At 48.5% G+C, this 18761-nt stretch overlaps 1 protein-coding gene across 1 annotated transcript; it reads right to left on the bottom strand.

Annotated features, from left to right (window-relative positions):
• Positions 1 to 660: 660 nt before the first annotated feature.
• On the bottom strand, positions 661 to 13573 carry IL20RB (interleukin 20 receptor subunit beta). Its single transcript, XM_078854478.1, has 6 exons — positions 13404 to 13573; positions 11840 to 12030; positions 8436 to 8560; positions 2244 to 2394; positions 1761 to 1948; positions 661 to 702 (listed from the first exon to the last, which is right to left on the bottom strand). Exons 1-6 carry the CDS (start codon positions 13571 to 13573, stop codon positions 661 to 663), a joined length of 867 nt encoding a protein of 288 aa, XP_078710604.1.
• Between the last annotated feature and the right edge of the window lie 5188 nt (positions 13574 to 18761).

Raw genomic sequence — 18761 nt, 5'->3', positions numbered from 1 at the left:
CCAGCCCAAAGCTCTGGCCTGCTCCCAGGCATAGTCAGCAGCCTTCGGCACCCAGCCAGATTCACGGCCATTGACCCCAAGCCAAGACCCTGCCCATTGTGGATCTAGAAGAAGCTGGGATTGCTGTTGGGGAGCACAGAGCTGGCAGCATCCCCAGCAGTGGAGTCATGCTGTCTGCCATCTCACTAAGGCTCAGTTTACACTGTGGTCACCAGGAACAGCTATGCTTGTGAACACCAAGTGTCTACTCTGCACGCACACGCTGGCAGAGGCTGCATGGTGTCTGCACACCTGCAGCAAGGGGCCACGCATGTTGTAGGATTGCCAGGTGTCTGGTTTTCTAGCAGAATGTCTGGTCGAAAAGGGACCCTGGCGGCTCCGGTCAGCACTGCTGACCGGGCCATTAAAAATCTGGTTGGCATTGGGCTGGCAGGCTCCCTACCAGGCTTCGCAAGGCTCTCCGGAAGTGGCCAGCATATCTCTCCACCCCTATATGGAGGGACAGCCAGGGGGGCTCTGTATGCTGCTCCTGCCCCAGATGCCGGCTTCAGCTCTCCCATTGATTAGGAACCATGGCTAATGGGAGCTGCAGCAGTGGTGCCTGTGGGCGGAGGCAGCGCGCAGAGACGCCTGGCCATGCCTCTGCCTAGGAGCCGAGGGTCATATCGCCACTTCCGGGGAGCCGCCCGAGGTAAGTGCCACCTGAAGCAGAGGTGGAGCCTCAACAAAGGGGTGTGGCAGGGGTGGGGCAAGGGTGTTTGGTTTTGTACAATTATAAAGTTGGCAAACCTACACGCATGACATCTGCAAACCTGCCCTAGGGGTGCCATACAGTGTGTTTGTTAGCATTCTTTCCAGCCCAATTCACTTCCCTGGAGGGACTCAGCCCAGTGCAGCCCCGCTCTGGTTGCTGCTGGTATTACTGCAGAGCCCAGGGCAGCCAGAAAAAGTACAGGCCAGGGCTATGCTGCCCGTGCCTCCAGCACAAGGAACCTGTAGCTCATTACTCAGCCATGCAGCAAGGATGGAGGGAAGGGATGAGGCACTCAAATGGGGAGAGTCAAAACAGGAGGAGAAAGGGGACAACCCCAACAGGGGTTTGTGGGGACAGCCACATGGGGCAGGGCAGGAGCCTGGGGATGGCTGGGCTTCTGGGAACGCAGGGTGGGAATAGGTATGCAGGGAAATAGCCTTCTCCTTCATGCTGGAAGGACTGTTTGGCTTTGAAATACTTTCGTACTTCCCTAAATACATAACACTGTTTGCTCCCGCTGCATTGGGCCCTCCATGGCTGTAGCCCTCTGCGTGACACTACAGCAGACTGTGTTCTCCTGGAGGCTGAACCCCGCCCCATTGGCCCAAGTGGGAGGGGAGCATGCTCAGGATGCCTGGCTGTCATTTCACAGCTCAGGGCTCCACTTAGGAAAGCAGAACAGGCCAACATTGCTAATGCAGGGGCCCTGTGCTGGCCACCCGCATCCATAGGTAGGGGCTTAAACAAGCGATCTCATTCCTAGAGCTGCTGAGACCCTGCAGTTTGAGTCAGTGCTTGGATGCCCTAAAAACCAGGCCACTTGCTGAGGTGCCTAAATTGAGATTTAGGCACTTAGCTTCAGGCAGCTGTGTTTGAAAATGTGCCAATCATTCCCCTCTGGATTTCAGCTCCACTTGGAAGGAGCAACATCCACTCACTCACTCAGTCTCTTCCTCCCTGGAAATATACAGCATCCCAGAAATAACAAGGAAGACAAAGAAATTACCAGGGTGTCTGGTAGGACAATGACTGGACAGCAGGAATACTGGAAGATGTGACTGATTTTCCAGGCCAGGAAAGGCAGGGCCAAGACACCTACAACAAATCCCGCGAAGGACACCACGGCAGTCATCATCCATGTAGATCTGCCACCATCTAGAGACAAAGGAAGGAAGGAGGACTTCAGCAGAGAACCTTCGAGGGCAAGCGACACAATTACAGATCCTGAGAGAAATGCAGGGCCTGTCCTTCTCACTGACCCCAATGGGAGCCGTGAGTCCAAAAGAATCAAACACTGCCCTGCCAGTGCAGGGATGATTCTTTCCCACACACCCACCCCGCTTGCAGAAACAATTGCAGCAGGCTGTGTACAGGGCAAGAGACAGCAGGCAGAAGTGAAGAGGAGAGATGCTGGCAGACTGGGCAGCTGCACAGAGAGTCACTGCACCATGCTTCCCTGATACTACTGGTGAGGAAGTCTGGTCATCACCTGGCCCGTGAACACACTGCGTTTGGCTGAAGTTGCTGCTTCTGTTGATGGCCTCTACATAGGTCTGGGCTTTCACACAGTACTCAGCTCCTGCTTCCATGGTGTCCAGATGCACCACAGAGCTGATCCCCTTCACAGTCTTCTTGTGCACCTGCCAGAGGCGATGACAAGGAGGTCAGAGTCCAGAGCCCAGTGAGAGCAGGGGGCTTGCGGGCAATGATGGCCTGATTGTAGGCTGTAGGGAGAAAGGGCTGGGAGAGTCAGAGAGGAATGGGGAGAAGGGAGTGGGAACTAAGGAACCAAGAGATAGAAAGGGAAAATGGAGGGGGAGGTTATGGGGTGGGAAACAGCACAGCAGAGTGAGACTGGACAGCCACCGGGGTAGAAGGGATGGGATGAAAGGCACTATAAGCCAAGGGCAAACAGAGGCTTGATTGGAGCGAATGCCTGTGTCAGGAGGTTGTGAAGGCATCTCCATGTACAGGGTGAAGGGAAGGGAGGGGAGGCCACGGGGCCTAGAGCCCTAGGCAATTGATCCTGGGTGCCAGAGGAAGGCAGGAAGAACTCTGTGACCCCAGGTTCCTGCTCGAATGCCACGCCCCTCTCCCGTCCATTAAATGTGTGCGATAACTCATTGACCAGGGCCTGTGAGTGAGAGGAACAAGCTCTCACACATGGTGAACGAGAGGTACAGGTGAGGGAAGGAATGAATGAGGGCAGGGATAGACTACGAGGGGAGAGAGTGCAGTGGCAGACAAACCTCTACTCTGCCCCGCACTCTGGACTAAAGTCCCCTCCACTCCACAATTTTGGGATCCCCTTACTTTATTTACATCTGAGATGCAGAATTGCAACAGAGGTTAGAGAGACAGAGTTGTTTCCGCTAAGGGAAGCATTCCATTTTCATTTGTGTCCCTCACTTCAGGCTTTTGTGACACATTCATCACACTGCTGACAGGCTGAGAGGAAGGCTTAATGTATTTGTTTTGCATGGAAATTCATTAGTTTTTCATTAAAAAAAAAAAACCTAAGGAATTCCATCATTTGCAACGGTAATGAACCACTGAATGGGTGTGAACCGACAGCACACTGCTATTACTTAAGCTACAGGAGGGACTCTGCTAACTAATAGCAATAGTGGGTTGTTATCTTCTGTGTGCCAGCCAGTAGAGGAAGCTGTATAAACACACATTTTGCTAGTTGCTTTTAATTCTGTGAATATTCCAGATGCAATGTGCATCTCCCAGCAGGCCCTGCTGAGCCTCCTGTGCCATATACATTCAATGTGCACAGAATTACAAACAGGACACAAGAAAATCAGAACCTCCTCCCCATCAGAATATCTTTCTCTAGGGGAAGGTGCATTGGGCTGGGAGCCAGGACACTTTGTGGTCTAGTCACTAACTATTGTTAATACTTCTCTGTAATACACAGCCCTTATTATAAATCCTCACATAGTCCCATTCTAAGAGGAAGACAAATATTAGCCTCCATATATTTTAGCAAAGCACTAATTAACATGGGGCACAAGCTCGCTTCTGGTTGAGCTGGCTTCTAATATGACAGATGTTTGTCTCAGCCATTTAGCTACACTGTCTCTGAGAATGACTATGCCAAATTATGAGCTTGAGTATTCTGTCTGTAAAATGCAGAACTCCTGCATATGTAAAATGCTGTTTCAGTGAGTTACACATCATCCTCTAGTGGCTGGTCCATAGTGGATATGAGGCTTCTCCCGCTACCAGTTAACATAAGTAATCCTTCAGCTCAAGTAGTATCTATCAGTGCTAATGCTGCATGGCTCACAGCCTGCTCATGTTGCATTTGGGGAGGGGGGAAGGGGGAGTTTTATAATTGAACATAAGATTGTTTTTTTTATTATTTTAAACCTATGAAGTTATTTATAAAACACTGCAATCTTAATAACCTTCTTCTGACACAAAGTCAGAAGTTAGGAAATGCCAGACTTAGAGTTGCCCGTGCAACTTCAGTCCTGCCCGCTTGTGTGAATGCATTATGTTTTATTTACATGGGAAAGTGGCTTTGTTTTAATTTAAATTGGGTTTTTAAAATCAACATCGTTAAACTGGTTCAAACTCCCGTGTGGTTGGTTTTATTCCTATTTAAATCAGATACATTTGCTTAAATGATTCCTAATTAATTTAAGATAAACTGAAATAAGTCTGATGTAAACCATAGTCAGTACATCCACACATAGGTTTGCAAGGGATTAAATTGGTTTAAAACCCTACCTGTAGTTAAATGGGTGTAGCATTGCCATGTAGGCAAGGCCACAATTTTTAATATAGTATTTTTTTCCACAGGACTCCTGCATCATTCAATGCACAGGAGGGGCCTGCTCTGGAGACGAATCAGGGATGTGTAGTAAAAGGAGATTGGGAAGGAGATAGGGAAGTGTTACTGCCATTATACAAGGAACTGGGGAGACCTCATCCAGAATACTGTGCGCAGTTCTGACCTCCCATGTTTAAGAAAGATGAATTCAGACTGGAAGAGGTACAGAGAAGGGTTATTAGAATGATCAGAGGAACGGAGAACCTAATTTACAAGAGGAGACTTAAGGATCTTGGCTTGTTTAGCCTAACTAAATGAAGGCTGATTGCTCTCTATAAATAGAACAGAGGGAGAGGAATTAAGGCTCAATGTTGGCATAAGAACAAATGAATATGAACTGTCCATCAAAAAGCTTAGGCTTGAAATTGAAAGAAGGTTTCTAGCCATTGGAGGAGTGAAGTTCTGGAACAGCCTTCCCAGGGGAGCAGTGGGAGCCAAAAACGTAACTTGTTTTAAGACTGAGTTTGATAAGTTTACGGAGGGAATGGTATAATGAGGTCGCCTACAATGGCATGTGGCCCATCTGCAACTGCTATTAGCAAATATCACCAGTGGTTAAAGATGGGAGAGGGAGAGTTCCAAATTACTATAGACAGTTCTTTCCCAGGGATCTCTCTGGTGGGTCTTGCTCACACGCTCTGAGTAACTGATCATCATCTTTGGGGTTGGGAAGGAATTTTTCACAGGTCAGATTCGCAGAGACCCTCAGGGGTTTTCACTTTCCTCTGCACTATGAGGCATGGGTCACTTGCTGGTTTAAACTAGAGTAAAGAGTGGTTTCTCTGTAACTTGACGTCTTTAAACCATGATTTGAGGACTTCAGTAGTTCAGCCAGAGGTTAGGGGTCTATCACAGGAATAGGTTAGTGAGGTTCTGTGGCCTGCAATGGGCAGGAGGTCAGACTAGATCAGTGGTTTTCAAACTGTGGGTTGCGACCCAGTACTGGGTTGCGGAATGTAAGGCAATGGGTCGTCACAGCTCTGGTCTGCACCGGCTAAGGCAGGCTAGTCCCTGCCTGTTCCGACACTGTGCTGCGCTCCAGAAGTAGCCAGCAGCAGGTCCGGCTCCTAGGCAGGGGGGGGTCATGGGGCTCTGCGTGCTGCCCTTGCCCCAAGCACTTGCTCTGCATTCCCATTGTCCGGTTCCCAGCCAATGGGAGCTGGGGGGTGCGGTGCCTGTGGGCGAGCGCCGTACACAGCCGTTTGTGCACCTCCGCCTAGGAGCTGGACCTGCTGCTGGCTGTTTCCAGGGCACAGCGCGGTCCGCAGTGCCAGGACAGGCGGGAAGCCTGCCTCTGCACCCCGGCTGCACTGCTGACCAGGAACCGCCAGAGGTAAGCCCATGCCCCAGCCCTGCACCCCAATCCCCTGCCCCAGCCCTGAGCCCCCCTCAAACCTGGAGCCCCTTCCTGCACCCCAAATCTCTCATCCCCAACCCCACCCCAGAGCCTGCACCCCCAGCCCAGAGCCCCCCCACACACACCCCGACCCCCTGCCCCAGCCCTGAACACCCTCCCACACCCTGAACCCCTCATTTCTGGCCCCACCCCACAGCCTTCACCCCTGCACCCCAACCTTCTGCCCCAGCCCTGAGCCCCTCCCACACCCTAAACCCCTCATCCCCAGCTCCATTGGGTCATGGGCATTAACAATTTTCTTCAACTGAGTTGCCAGAAAAAAAGTTTGAAAACCACTGGACTAGATGATCAGAATGGTCCCTTCTGGCCTTAAAGTCTGCATCTAAGTGTGTGTGTTTCCAGTGGGGTCCTGCAGGGATCAGTCCTTGGCCCTACACTAGCCAACATTTTTATCAGTGACCTGGAAGAAGAAAAAGTCATCACTGATGAAGTTTGCAGATGAGACAAAAATTGGCAGAGTGGTAAATAATGACAAGGACAGGTCACTAATTCAGAGCAATCTGGATCTCTTGGTAAGCTAGACGCAAGAAAACAATATATGTTTTAACACAGCTAAATGTAAATGTATACATCTAGGAACACAGAATGTCGGCCATAGATACAGGATGGGGGGACTCTACCCTGGAAAGCAGTGTCTCTGAAAGAGATTTGAGGGTGATTTTGGGTAGTCAGCTGAATATGAGCTCCCAGTGTGACACTGTGGCCAAAAGAGCTAATGCGATCCTGAGATGCATGAACAGGGGAATCTCGAGTAGAAGTAGAGAGGTTATTTAACTTCTTTGTTTGGGTCTGGCATGACCGCTGCTGGAATACTGCATCCAGCTCTGGCATCCACAATTCAAGAAGGATGTTGATAAATTGAAGAGGATTCAGACAAGAACAACAAGAATGATTAGAAGATTAGAAAAAATGTCTTATAGTAATAGACTCAAGCAGCTCAATCTATTTAGTTTAAAGAGAAGATTAAGGAATGACTTGAAAGAGTTTAAATATCTACTTGGGGAACAAATATTTAATAATGGGCCCTTCAATCTAGCAGAGAAAAATATAATACAACCCAATGGCTGGAGGAAGATGAAGCTAGACAAATTAGGACTGGGGGAAAAGGCGTAAGTTTGATAGTGAGGGTAATTAACTATTGGAACACCTTACCAAGGGTCTTGGTGGATTCTCCATCACTGACAATTTTCAGATCAGGTTTAGATGTTTTTCTAAAAAGACCTGCTCTAGGAATTATTTTGGGGCAGTTCTCTGGCCTGTGTTATGCAGGAGGTCAGATTAGATGAAAACAGTGTCCTTTCTGGCCTTGGAATCTACAAACCACAGCCTGCCCAGGCTAGGGGCAGGTCAATCAGACCTGGCAGAAGGGCAGACATCTTGACTTTGTGATTATTTTAATTGTAATGGTGCAATGTGCTTAAACATAAAGACTTGCTCTGTGACTTCTTGCATGAGAAGTGAAACACAAAATGGCAGCTGTCTTGGACAGGGACTTCCTTTCCAGTTACATTACTGCATACACCACAATTGGCTTATGATCGTAGCTGCTACATCAGAGGTGGGCAAAGTACGGCCCATGGGACCATCCTGCCCGGTCCCCGAGCTCCTGAAACTGAACTGGTGCTCTGTGCTGCCCCGTGGCGTGGCTGGCTCCAGCCGGGCAGTGCGGCTGCCTGTCCTGGTGCTCTGGGCAATGCGGCTGTAGCACCCCCAGCCACCGGTGCTCCAGGCAGCGCGGTAAGGGGGCAGGGAGTGGGGTAGTTGGATAGAGGGCAGGGGAGTTTGGGGTGGTGGTCAGGGGGCGGGGGTGTGGATAGGGGTCGGGGTGGTCAGAGGGTGGGAAACGGGGGTTGAATGGGGGCAGTCAGGAAGGAGAGGGGCGTTGACTGGGGCAGCAGGGGGCAGTCAGGGGCAGGGGTTCCGGGGGCGGTCAGGGGACAGGGAGAACGGGTGGTTGGATGGGGCAGGGGTCCCAGGGGGACAATCAGGAACGAGATGAGGGGTAGGATGGGGCAGTTGAGGGCAGTCAGGGGCAGGGGGTCAAGGGCAGTCAGGGAGAAGGGGGGATGGATGGGGCAGGAGCCCCGGGGGTGGGCAATCAGGGGACGGGGGGGTTGGATGGGGCAGGAGTCCCGGGGGGCCGTCAGGGGGCAAGAAGCAGGGGGGTCAGATAGGGGGCGGGGGCCAGGCCATGTCTGGCTGTTCGGGGAGGCACAGCCTCCCCTAACTGGCCCTCCATACAATTTCAGAAACCTGATGTGGCCCTCAGGCCAAAAAGTTTGCCCGCCCCTGTGCTACATGCTATAGCAGGGGACTAGAGAGGGCAGAAGGATGCTGTGCTCAGAAAAATATCCCATGCACTTTCATTCTAAGCCATGCAGTGTTCTCCATTCTCACCTGAGAGCAAGGGCAAAACTCACCCAACTTTCCTGGCCCTTCCTCCAATAGAATATGTGGAATTGAAAGGCTGGTCCCAGGTCTTCCAGCTTCACCAGTAAGTGATACCCGTCTGCAGAGACTTCCATTACAGGTAGGGTGAGGAAAGCTGTCAAACACAGAAGCAGCACTATTACCACCACCAAAGGCAACCCTGAAACCCCCTTTCCCAGACTGGAAGAGAGGCAGGAAATGTTCCCTTTTGTGACTCCCCTTGAGCTTTATTGGCAGCCAATTGCTTCTTTGTGGCGGTTTCCCTTGATCTTGATCTGCTTTGTTTCTAGAGATAGTAGCAGCCCCTTGGGCCAGGGTGGATTTTATTCTGTTAGGTCGAGGTATTTAGCAATAGCTGAGTTGCACAAACTTTAATTGTTTTCTGTGGGGGGAGGAACTGTTTTGTTTGAAGGCCCCATCCAAGCAATAACAGAACCAGGTAGGGCAGAGGGTGCTGAGAAACCAGACCAGACTGGTTCTTCTGGACAAGGGGTGCTAACTCTCTCCAAAGGCCCGGAACACATGCTTTGAAACTCCTTTCTCTGACAAAAAGAAAAGGAGGACTTGTGGCACCTTAGAGACTAACCAATTTGTTTGAGCATAAGCTTTCGTGAGCTATAGCTCACTTCATCGGATGCACGAAAGCTTATGCTCAAATAAATTGGTTAGTCTCTAAGGTGCCACAAGTCCTCCTTTTCTTTTTGCGAATACAGACTAACATGGCTGCTACTCTGAAACCTTTCTCTGACATTGGTTCCTATTGGCCTGATTTTCCAAAATGCTGACCCCTGTAGCTCCCATTAAGGAGTGGGGATTGTGGGTGGAAATCAGTCAGTCTGTTTCCTGCATACTGTAGGTGATTTTTATTCTTGCAGCGTTGTGTGTAACACTGCTGTAAATGACTCTTGTTGCATGGCTATTGTGATAATCAAGGCTTGCTACAGTTCTGGAATTAAGCCTTCCATGTTTGCAGTATTATAGGAACAAAGTTTGGACTCACTACTACTAAATACTGAAACATACACATATTTAAGTTACGGCGAGGGTTGCTAAGTGTAGTATCAGGGCAGTGCAGAGATGACCTTTGAGTCTCCTTTGCATACAACACAGGGTGCAAGTTGCAGGGAATGTGTGTTTGGCTATAGCTGAGAATCTGGCCCAACATCCCTTCCCCACAACAGGAAGGATAACATCCCTCTGGCCAAATACGTGTAGAGAAAGGCACTTGTTGGAATTTGTCCCCACACTCATTGCGCAGCCAGCATAGCAGTGTTCAGACACAGCAATGTGCGCAGGATGTAATCAGATCACATGTGCAAGGAGTTCTCCATAACTGGAAAGGCTGGAGAATTACTTTTCTTTAAAATGAAAGATGAGAATCTGAGGAACAAGATGCTGCCGCAAAAGTGTGCGACCTAGACCCAGTGTGACCTGGTCCAATTGGAGCCCAGGCCTGAGGTGAGCCACCAGTAATTTCTGGCTGTGTGTTAATATTAATAAATAAGTTGATAAATAGGATGAAATTCCATAAGGACAAATGCAAAGTCCTACACCATAACGAGGGCCACTAACCTCTCGTGAGCGCCTCGTGAGCTGGGTGTGAACCTGCATTCTATCTCTGCTCACAGTGCCTGTCAGCAACTACTCTCCAGCTAACCTACACACAGTCTAAATGTATGAAGGAACCCTGCTGGGGTAACAGTCCAACAAATGGTTGGCCTTCTCTGAGGGCTTCAGCCCTGTCTCTGGGCCTGTTTAAACTCTAGCCACTTTCTCAGGCTCCAAAAGGAAACTTGTGCTCTTCTCAGGGCTTTGGCCACTTCACCAGTAGGGAGAACCAGTCCTGCCCACTACTCCGGGTCCCAACCAGAGACCCTATAAGTAGCAGCCACGTGCTGCTTTCTTTACTAGTTGCTACTGCTGTATTCCCTGGGCTGCTTTCCACTCTGTCCCATCACCTTCTTGGGTTCTCTGTCTGAGCAGGATCTCTCCCAGGCCTGCTTGCCTAAAGGACTTGTAACAGTCTCTGCCCCCTTTTTGTCAGGGTTCTTTCTCCCAGGCCGCTGTGCCTGGAGAGCTTCCAGTCCTATCCCTGCTGGAGCAGGGTTTCTCCCCAGTCTCTTTGCCTATGGAGTCTCACAGCCTTCCACTCCTTCATCCTTCTGGTCCCCACCAGCAACTGACCTGCTCAGCCCCTGAAGCGCCTTTTAACTGAGCCTGCTGGGCTCTGATTGGCTGCTTCCCTGCAGCCTCTCTAGGCAGGCCTGGAGAACCCACCTTCACTGCTCCTTTCCTGGGGCAGGGTGGGGTAGGACCGCAAGGCCTCCAGCATGGTACACCCCGTCACATACACATAGGAAGGAATAATCAATTGCACAAATACAAAATAGGAAATGACTGCCTAGGAAGGAGTATTGCAAAGAAGAATCAGGGATTACAGTGGATCACAAACTAAACATGCACCAACAATGTAATACTTTTGCAAATAAAATGGACATCATTATGGGATGTATTAGCAGGGCTGTTGTAAAAAAAACATGAGAAATAATTCTTCCACTCTACTCAGCATCAATAAGGCCTCAGCTGGAGTACTATGTCTAGTTCTGGACACCGCACTTGGAGAAAGATGTGGACAAATTGTAGGAAATCCAGAGGAGAGCAAAACAAAACAAAAAACAACCTTCCCCCACCCTACCCCCCAAAAAGATTAAAGGTCTAGAAAACATGATCTACAAGGAAAGAATGAAAATATTGGGTTTGGGTAGTCTAGAGAAGAGAAGACTGAAGGTAGACATGATAACAGTCAAGTATGTAAAAGGTTGTTATAAAGAGGAGGGTGATAAACTGTTCTCCTTAACCACTGAGAACAGGACAAGAAGTAATGGGTGAAAATAGCAGCAAGGGAGATTTAGGTTGGACATTAGGTAAAATTTCCTGACTGTAAGGGTTTTTAAGAACAGGTTTGACAAACACCTGTCACAGATGGTCTAGATAACACTTAGTCCTGTAACAGTGAAGGGGACAGGACAAGATGATCTATCGAGATCCTGTCCAGTCCTACATTTCTTTATTATTCTAAGATTGTTATTACTTTTTAAGGAATTTAATTTTAAAATAACATTTATTGACATAAACTGTTTTTAAGAATTAAAAAGTAATTAAAGTGATCACTAGTAAATAAAAAGTATCTGTTTTGTTATGTATGAGTAATGATATATTAATACGCAAATACTCAGTAACAGAACTGCAACTTATTATTTACTCCCTGTACTTACAGTGTGAATTGATCTGCTGTTTCAACATCAATGAAAACATTTTTTTTTCAAAAGGAACACATTTTATATTGGTTATCCCAGGTGGTGATGTGACTGTCAGGAGGAGGCAGAGAGCTTACTTGTTATGCGATTGAAGAGAACTTTTAGTGTGCTCCACTTTGAAACCTGAGAACCTAGGTTTGCCCTCACGCGTAGGTTATAGGGCACGGTGGCAGAGATGTCCTCTGTGACGTTGCACTGAGTCACAATGATGAGCGAACATTCGCTGATGGGTATCCAGATCTCGTTGGCATAATCTCTTTCATACTCCCTGGGGAAAGCAAAGAAAAGCACACAGGCAATACAGGATAAAATAACACACCTCTATCCTCACCCCTTAACCATCCCATATCCTCTAAGGACTCTACCCAGAATCAGCTTCACCTGGGTACTACTCCAGGTTTTTCTTCTCCAGGTTTTTCTTCTTTGTTACCAGAAGCACATGAAGCGTGACATCCACCATTTGCAGAGGGAGAGCATACAGCCACAAGCACAAGGCACATTTGAGAACTTAAGTGGAGTTTAATTGGCTCGCAGGCCATGTGCTGGGCTCTGCTCAGGGGGAATTTCACCCTGGGGGACATGTCTAAGATTGAATTTTTAGTCATGTTTTAATTTACATGATCACAAATTCTACTGCAGACAAGATGCTAATGGACCGCTTGATGATTGCCGAAGATGAATCACTTGATGATTGCCCGGTTCTGTTCATTCTCTCTGAAGCACCTGGCATTGGCCACTGTAGGAAGACAGGATACTGGGCTAGATGGACATTGGTCTTACCCACTATCACCATTCTTATGTTCTTATGTTTCTAGCTAGTCATGCAGCTTAGGGTTAAAAACACAACTAGGAACAAATGTTTGTGCCCTGTCTACAAAAGAATTCACAATTTTACGAATTAATATTTGTTAAACTAAAAATTCACATGCAGACAAACTCCAATAGAATCAGATGTCCAACCCTCCTACCACACAACCTGAGACTGTTTGCCATCAGAGGGGACCCCTGGGGCTGGCATAATGGGAGTGGCTAGAAGCAATAGGAGTGCATCTCAGCCTCCCTTATTCTTCAGTGTATCTGTGAGCGAGACGTGTGAAGCTGTTTGAGAAAACCCCTCCTTGGAGTGAATGAGAAAGCTGGAGTGAATGAACTCAGTGATGCAGCCGCAGTGACGATGCAGATGCTTTTAGCATTACAGTTTCTTTTTAGCAAGGTGACTGAATATTCTACTGACTTTATTTCTTCAGAACCCTCCTATATATTTTCCAAAATAATCTGCCGGCGGGGAAAAAATTCACTTGTATGTTTCTCTGTTCCCTCCCCCCCCTTTGTCGGTTGCCTGTCTTCCTAGCTTGTGAGCTCTTTGGGGCGGAGACTTTGTCTCCATAGCGGTGTGGAAAGCGCCTAGCCCATAGTGGGCACTGCTGTGATCCAAATAATACACAATTAATGATAAAGACCTGGGCTGCAGGCAGGCTCCGCATGAGGCCAATGACATTTTCCCACTTCTGCATTATTATTGATGGAACTGTCACATTTCTCCCGTATCAGTGTGCATAGACCTATGTATGCCATGTGCAGGGGATGCAGAGCTTTTGTCCAACTAGCATCCAGAGAGGGGAGAAAAAACAGGCGAGTTACCCCTGAAACTCAACAGAGTATCTCACAGTTTCTCCAGGGACCGTCACTGGACTCCAGGTCAGGAAGTGCTTCATGTTGGTGGACAGGATAGAGATATTCTGAGGGGCTGGCAGCAGGGCTTCTTCATCTAGGATTCCACCAAAGAGAGAGAAACAGCTAGCTGTGACCATTTGCTAAATGAACATTACAGTTTGGAAGGACATGATTCGATGATGAAGCTTCACGACGTGCTTCATCGTTGCCCTTCAACACTGCCACTCGAGCTCTGAAGGACTTTAAAAATTAGCATATAGGTTGAAATTATAATTGAAGATAGAATGATCAAGCACCTAGCTGTTTGTAATAACACAGGGACTCAGACCCAGGGCTGGTGCAAGGATGTTTTGCACCCTAGATGAAACTGCCACCTTGCACCCTGCTCCGCCCTGAGGCGTCCCCCCTGCAGCAGCTCCCCGCCGCCCCCCCTCCGCCCTGAAGCACCCCCCCCACAGCAGCTCCCCGCCACCCCCCTCCACCCTGAAGTGCCCCCCCGTGGCAGCTCCCCGCTGCCCCCTCTTCCCTCACGGAGCCGTGCGGCAATTCCCCTCGGCCCGGGGAGCCGTGCGGCAACTCCCAGCCCCAGCTCACCTCTGCTCCGCCTCCTCTCCGAGCACGCCGCCGCTGCCGCCACTTCTCCCACCTCCCAGGCTTGTGGCGCCAATCAGCTGTTTGGCACGCAAGCCCGGGAGGGAGAGAAGCAGAGCACGGCGGGGCGCTCAAAGGAGGAGGCGCTCAGAGGTGAGCTGGGGCGGGAAGCGGTTCCCCTGTGCGCCACCCCCGTTACTTGCTGCAGGCGGCCTTCCCTGCGCCCCTCTGCCCCAGCTCACCTCCGCTCCACTGCCTCCCCGGAGCGCGCTTTTGGCCGCCCCCAACCACTTGGCACCCTAGGCGACCACCTAGTTCGCCTAGTGGTTGCACCGGTCCTGCTCAGACGACCATGACTTGTGTAAAGGAAAATCATGCCTCTCCACTCCATTAGAGTTGTTTGAAGAGGTCAATAAAATAGTGGATAAAACTGGACCTTTTAGAAAGGCATCCAATCTAGAATGAGCAACTCTGAGTGATGGAGAAATCACATCCCTCGGTAAGTTGCTCCAGTGGTTAATTCCTCTTGCTGCCTTATTTCCAGTCTGAATTTGTTTGGCTTCAGCTTCCAGCCATTGGGTCTTGTCCTGCCTTTTTCTGCTAGATTAAAGATCCCTCTAGTATCAGATATCTTCCCCTTAATCATCTCTTGGATAAACTTAATAGGCAAAGCCTCTCACTGGGAGGGAGGTTTTCCAAACTTTGGATAAGTACTATAGTTCTTTTCTGAACCCCTTCTAATTTTTCAAATGTGGACACGGGACCTGCATGCAGTATTCCAGGCATGGTCCCATGTGTGCCATATAAAGGGGTCTTACTGTTGTCTCACTACCCCCTCATAGCATGAGTTGGCAGTTCAGCAGCTCTGCCCCACTGTCCTCCTCTGGGTGTCAGGGATCACGGGGGCCAACTTTCATCAGCGCCGGTGGGTGCTCGCGCCCCGTCCCCACCCCGCCCCAACTCCACCCCTCTCTGCCCCTATTCGATCCCTCTCCAAATCCCTGCCCTGGCCCCACCTCCTCCCCCAAGCACGCCGCGTGCCCCCTCCCCCCCCCCAGGCTTGCCACATGAAACAGCTGTTTCGTGGCGCAAGCGCTGGGAGGGATGGGAGAGAAGCAGGACCCAGCAGTGAGGTCAGGGGCGGAGGCGGAGCGGAGGTGGGGGGTGGGGGGTGGGGTGGGGAGCTGCCGGTGGGTGCACCCAATTTTTCCCTGTGGGTGCTTCAGCCCCAGAGCACGCACGGAGGTGACGCCTATGTCAGGGATGTGGAATGATGATGACTTGGCCCTCTGGCCAGGTCACACTATAGGTCCTCCCCTTCCAGGTGTTGATTGCCAGGATCCATGGATTAGAATTCTGAGAGCCAGGGTTAGCTGATATTTCCACAGTGCCACCATATAGCCCTGCAACCAGGGAGCACTGTGGGGAGTAAGTGCTGTAGGACATACTGCCCAAGGGACCCAGAGTGACGACAGTACCCTGAGGTCCTCTGATTGGCCAAGCACCCTATTTAATCCTCCACGGTGGCCCAGGAACTTTTGTGGGCAATCACATAGACTTCTGGTCTGCTGCAATGCCAGACCTCACCTTGTATCCTGATCTCTGGTCTCTGATCCCAGCCTGACTCTTGCCTCCTGACTCCAGCCTGGTACTACCTCTGATCTTGGGTCTTCAACTATGGCCTGACTCTGACCCTCATTCCTGCCTCCTGATTCCAGCCTGGTATTGCCTCTGATCTTGGGTCTTCAACTATGGCCTGACTCTGACCCTGATTCCTGCCTCCTGATTCCAACCTGGTACTGCCTCTCATCTCTGGTCTCTGATCCCAGCCTGACTCTGACCCTGACTTTTGCTAACTAACAGTGGCTATGAACCAGAGTTAGGCCTGGCCTTGGCAGAATACTAACACACCAGGTATTGGCTAATCAAGTCAGCACATGCCTGACCGGTGAGGACGGTACAACAACACCCAGAATGCTCAAGTTACCACGTAAACAAATTCCCAAGAGGTAGCACAGGAACACACTGACCCCTCATAAGATAAGGAGGGGAATGACAGGATAATGAATGAGGATGTTTTGTTCAAACTAGTAGGTACAAAGTATAGGGGTGGTGACTAACAACATCTGGAATGTAATACATAAGTTGTGTGTATCAATGTATAAAAGGAGAAGTCATTGAAGGGGCATCTTTCTATCAACGAAGGGAACAGCATTCTGTTATGTTGACTGAGCCTTTACCTTGTCACGGGTGTACATGTTAAACTAACTCTGTCATTCCCTGATTTTTGAGTGCTTGACTTTGCAACCTTAACATTCATTTAACACAGTTTTGTATACAATTTCCTAAATTATTTTAAGACGCAAACTGAAAAACAAATCCCATCATACAGAAATTCAGGGCTCATCATTTAGATCCATTGCACAGGTCTCTGCCCCTTGAGTTAATGGGGTAACTAGTAGCGGCAGCAGACTACTGTTCTCTGTGTAAACCAGCTACTACAGAGGGGTAAGGCCAGAGGGTTTCAAAACTAGTTTCTGACAGAAAAGGAGTGTTGCTTCATTTACCTTATTTGTTCAAGCCCAGTTATGAGAGGAGTTTGTGCCAGTGGATTAGGTATTGAATTAGGCATAACTCACTGGACAGGGCACTCGTACTGTGCTTTGTGGATAATAAACCTGGCTGAGCGCCTTCACCAACAAACTGAGCCTGTGGTCTTTCTTTCTGAATAACATCAGGGTCTGCTGGATCAACATGCTGCACGCTCTGTGAGAGCAGCTAACACTGGAGCTCCAAGAATAGCAGCATTAACAACTGTGCAGCATCAGCAATGCTCTGTAACACTAACAAAAGAACCCAGCTCTAGTGAGTCCTCCAACCGCTGTTCACCAACTACTGTAGCTGTGACCACTAGGCCAGCCTGCCTACGGCTCGGTCTCTTTCACTGATGTCCCAAACGAAGAAAGTCTGTCAGAATACTGTCAATCAACACATCTTCCACCTCTCAGGCTCTAGTTAACCTCTTCTCAGTTGATGCAGGGTTTATATATACATCAGCATCACAAGTGGTAACACCATCTCCCTGCTCCTAACCATAATCCCCTGTTTATTTATCCAAGGATTATTTTAGGTCTCTTTGCCATCACATCATGGGAGATCATGTTCAGTCAGACTCCACCAGGACCCCTGATCCTTTTAAGAGTCTCTGCTTTCTAGGGTACAGTTCCCTGTCCAGTCCTGTGACCTATATTTTTGGGTCCTAGACATATGACCTCGCATATAACTGTATTAAAACATGTTATTCAAGTGAGCTCATTTTACCATGCAATCTAGATTGTACTATATAACTGATCTGTCCCCTTCATTATTTGCCACTCCACCATGTTTTGTGTGGGGTCTGCAAACTTCACCAATAATGATTTTATATTTCCTCCCAGATCAGTGATAATCATATTGAATACCATTGAGCCAAGAACAGATTCTTAGAGAACTTCACTGCCCCTATTTGTTGATAACTCCCCTTTACATTACTTTTGGGGACCTGTTAGTTGGACACTTTAATCTATTTAACATGGGCTACCTTGATTTTGATCAGTGATAATATTTTAATCAAGATGTCATGTGGTACTAAGTCAAACTTCTTGCATAGGTAGGTCTAGTTATATCATGTCAATAACATCTTTACCAACCTCATCGCAAACCAATGTCAAGTTTATTTAACAAGACCTATTTTCCATACAAATCTGTTGAATAGGATTAACCATATGACCATTCTTTACTTCTTTATTATCGAAGTCTTGTATCAGACCTTCCATGGTTTTATCTGGGATTGACATCAGGCCCACTAGCCTACTTATCTGGGTCACTGTTTACCCTTTTTTAAATATAGGCACAGCATTAGCTTTTTTCCAGTCTGCTGGAACTTCCTCAGTGTCCAAGATTTGTTAAAAATCAGTATCAGTGGTTCAGAGGGCTCCTTGGTCAATTCTTTTAAAACTTCTGGGTGCAAGCTGATTTAAAAATGTATGACTTAAGCGGTTGCTGTTTAACAACCTCTGCAGTTACTGCTGGCATGTCAAGTATTTAATGGTCTCTGTACTGTGTGAATATGGCATCACGCTTTTTCCAGATACAGAACAGAAATATTTACTGAACACTTCTGCCTTTTCTGCATCATCAACAATTTTACCATCCTTCCCTAGTGGCACTTTAGGGTTCAATTTCCAGATCCCAGATCCTGAATCACAGCTGATGGGGCCCTGGGATGCATACTCTTCAGGAGTGGGTAGACAGGATCCTCACTCAACAGGATGAAGCTAATGGAAAACAGCTGTCTTCCCTGCCTAACCTGAATTAATCAGAACAGACCACACCATCTACTCAGGACCTCATGAAGTAATCTGGAAGGAAGGAAGAGAATTTCAACTTTGCTCTTCAGAGAGGAGCCTAGAGGACCCTGATGCTTTGCACCACTACTCCTCCTTGTGATAAGTTGGATAGCTGAAGACAAGGTTTAGCTACAGTGACACACAGAAGTTTCTCATTCTTACTGTACTTCACATAGTTTTATATAACTCATTAAATCAGTCTTGGAAATGTAAAAGTCTACTTGCCCTTAGCAAGTAACTTTTTTTAATAGGCAAGTAAAATATTAGTTTTTAAGTACAATTACTGCCACGGGAAGGATGGATTAGAACATCTGAGCCTAGGATGTCACATTTTTATGACAGTTTT

The sequence above is a fragment of the Lepidochelys kempii genome, chromosome 10 (genome assembly GCF_965140285.1).
Source record: "Lepidochelys kempii isolate rLepKem1 chromosome 10, rLepKem1.hap1, whole genome shotgun sequence".
NCBI lineage: Eukaryota > Metazoa > Chordata > Testudines > Cheloniidae > Lepidochelys > Lepidochelys kempii.
The sequence above is the reverse complement of the archived record's forward strand: the minus strand, read 5'-3'. Positions and strand labels throughout refer to the sequence as shown.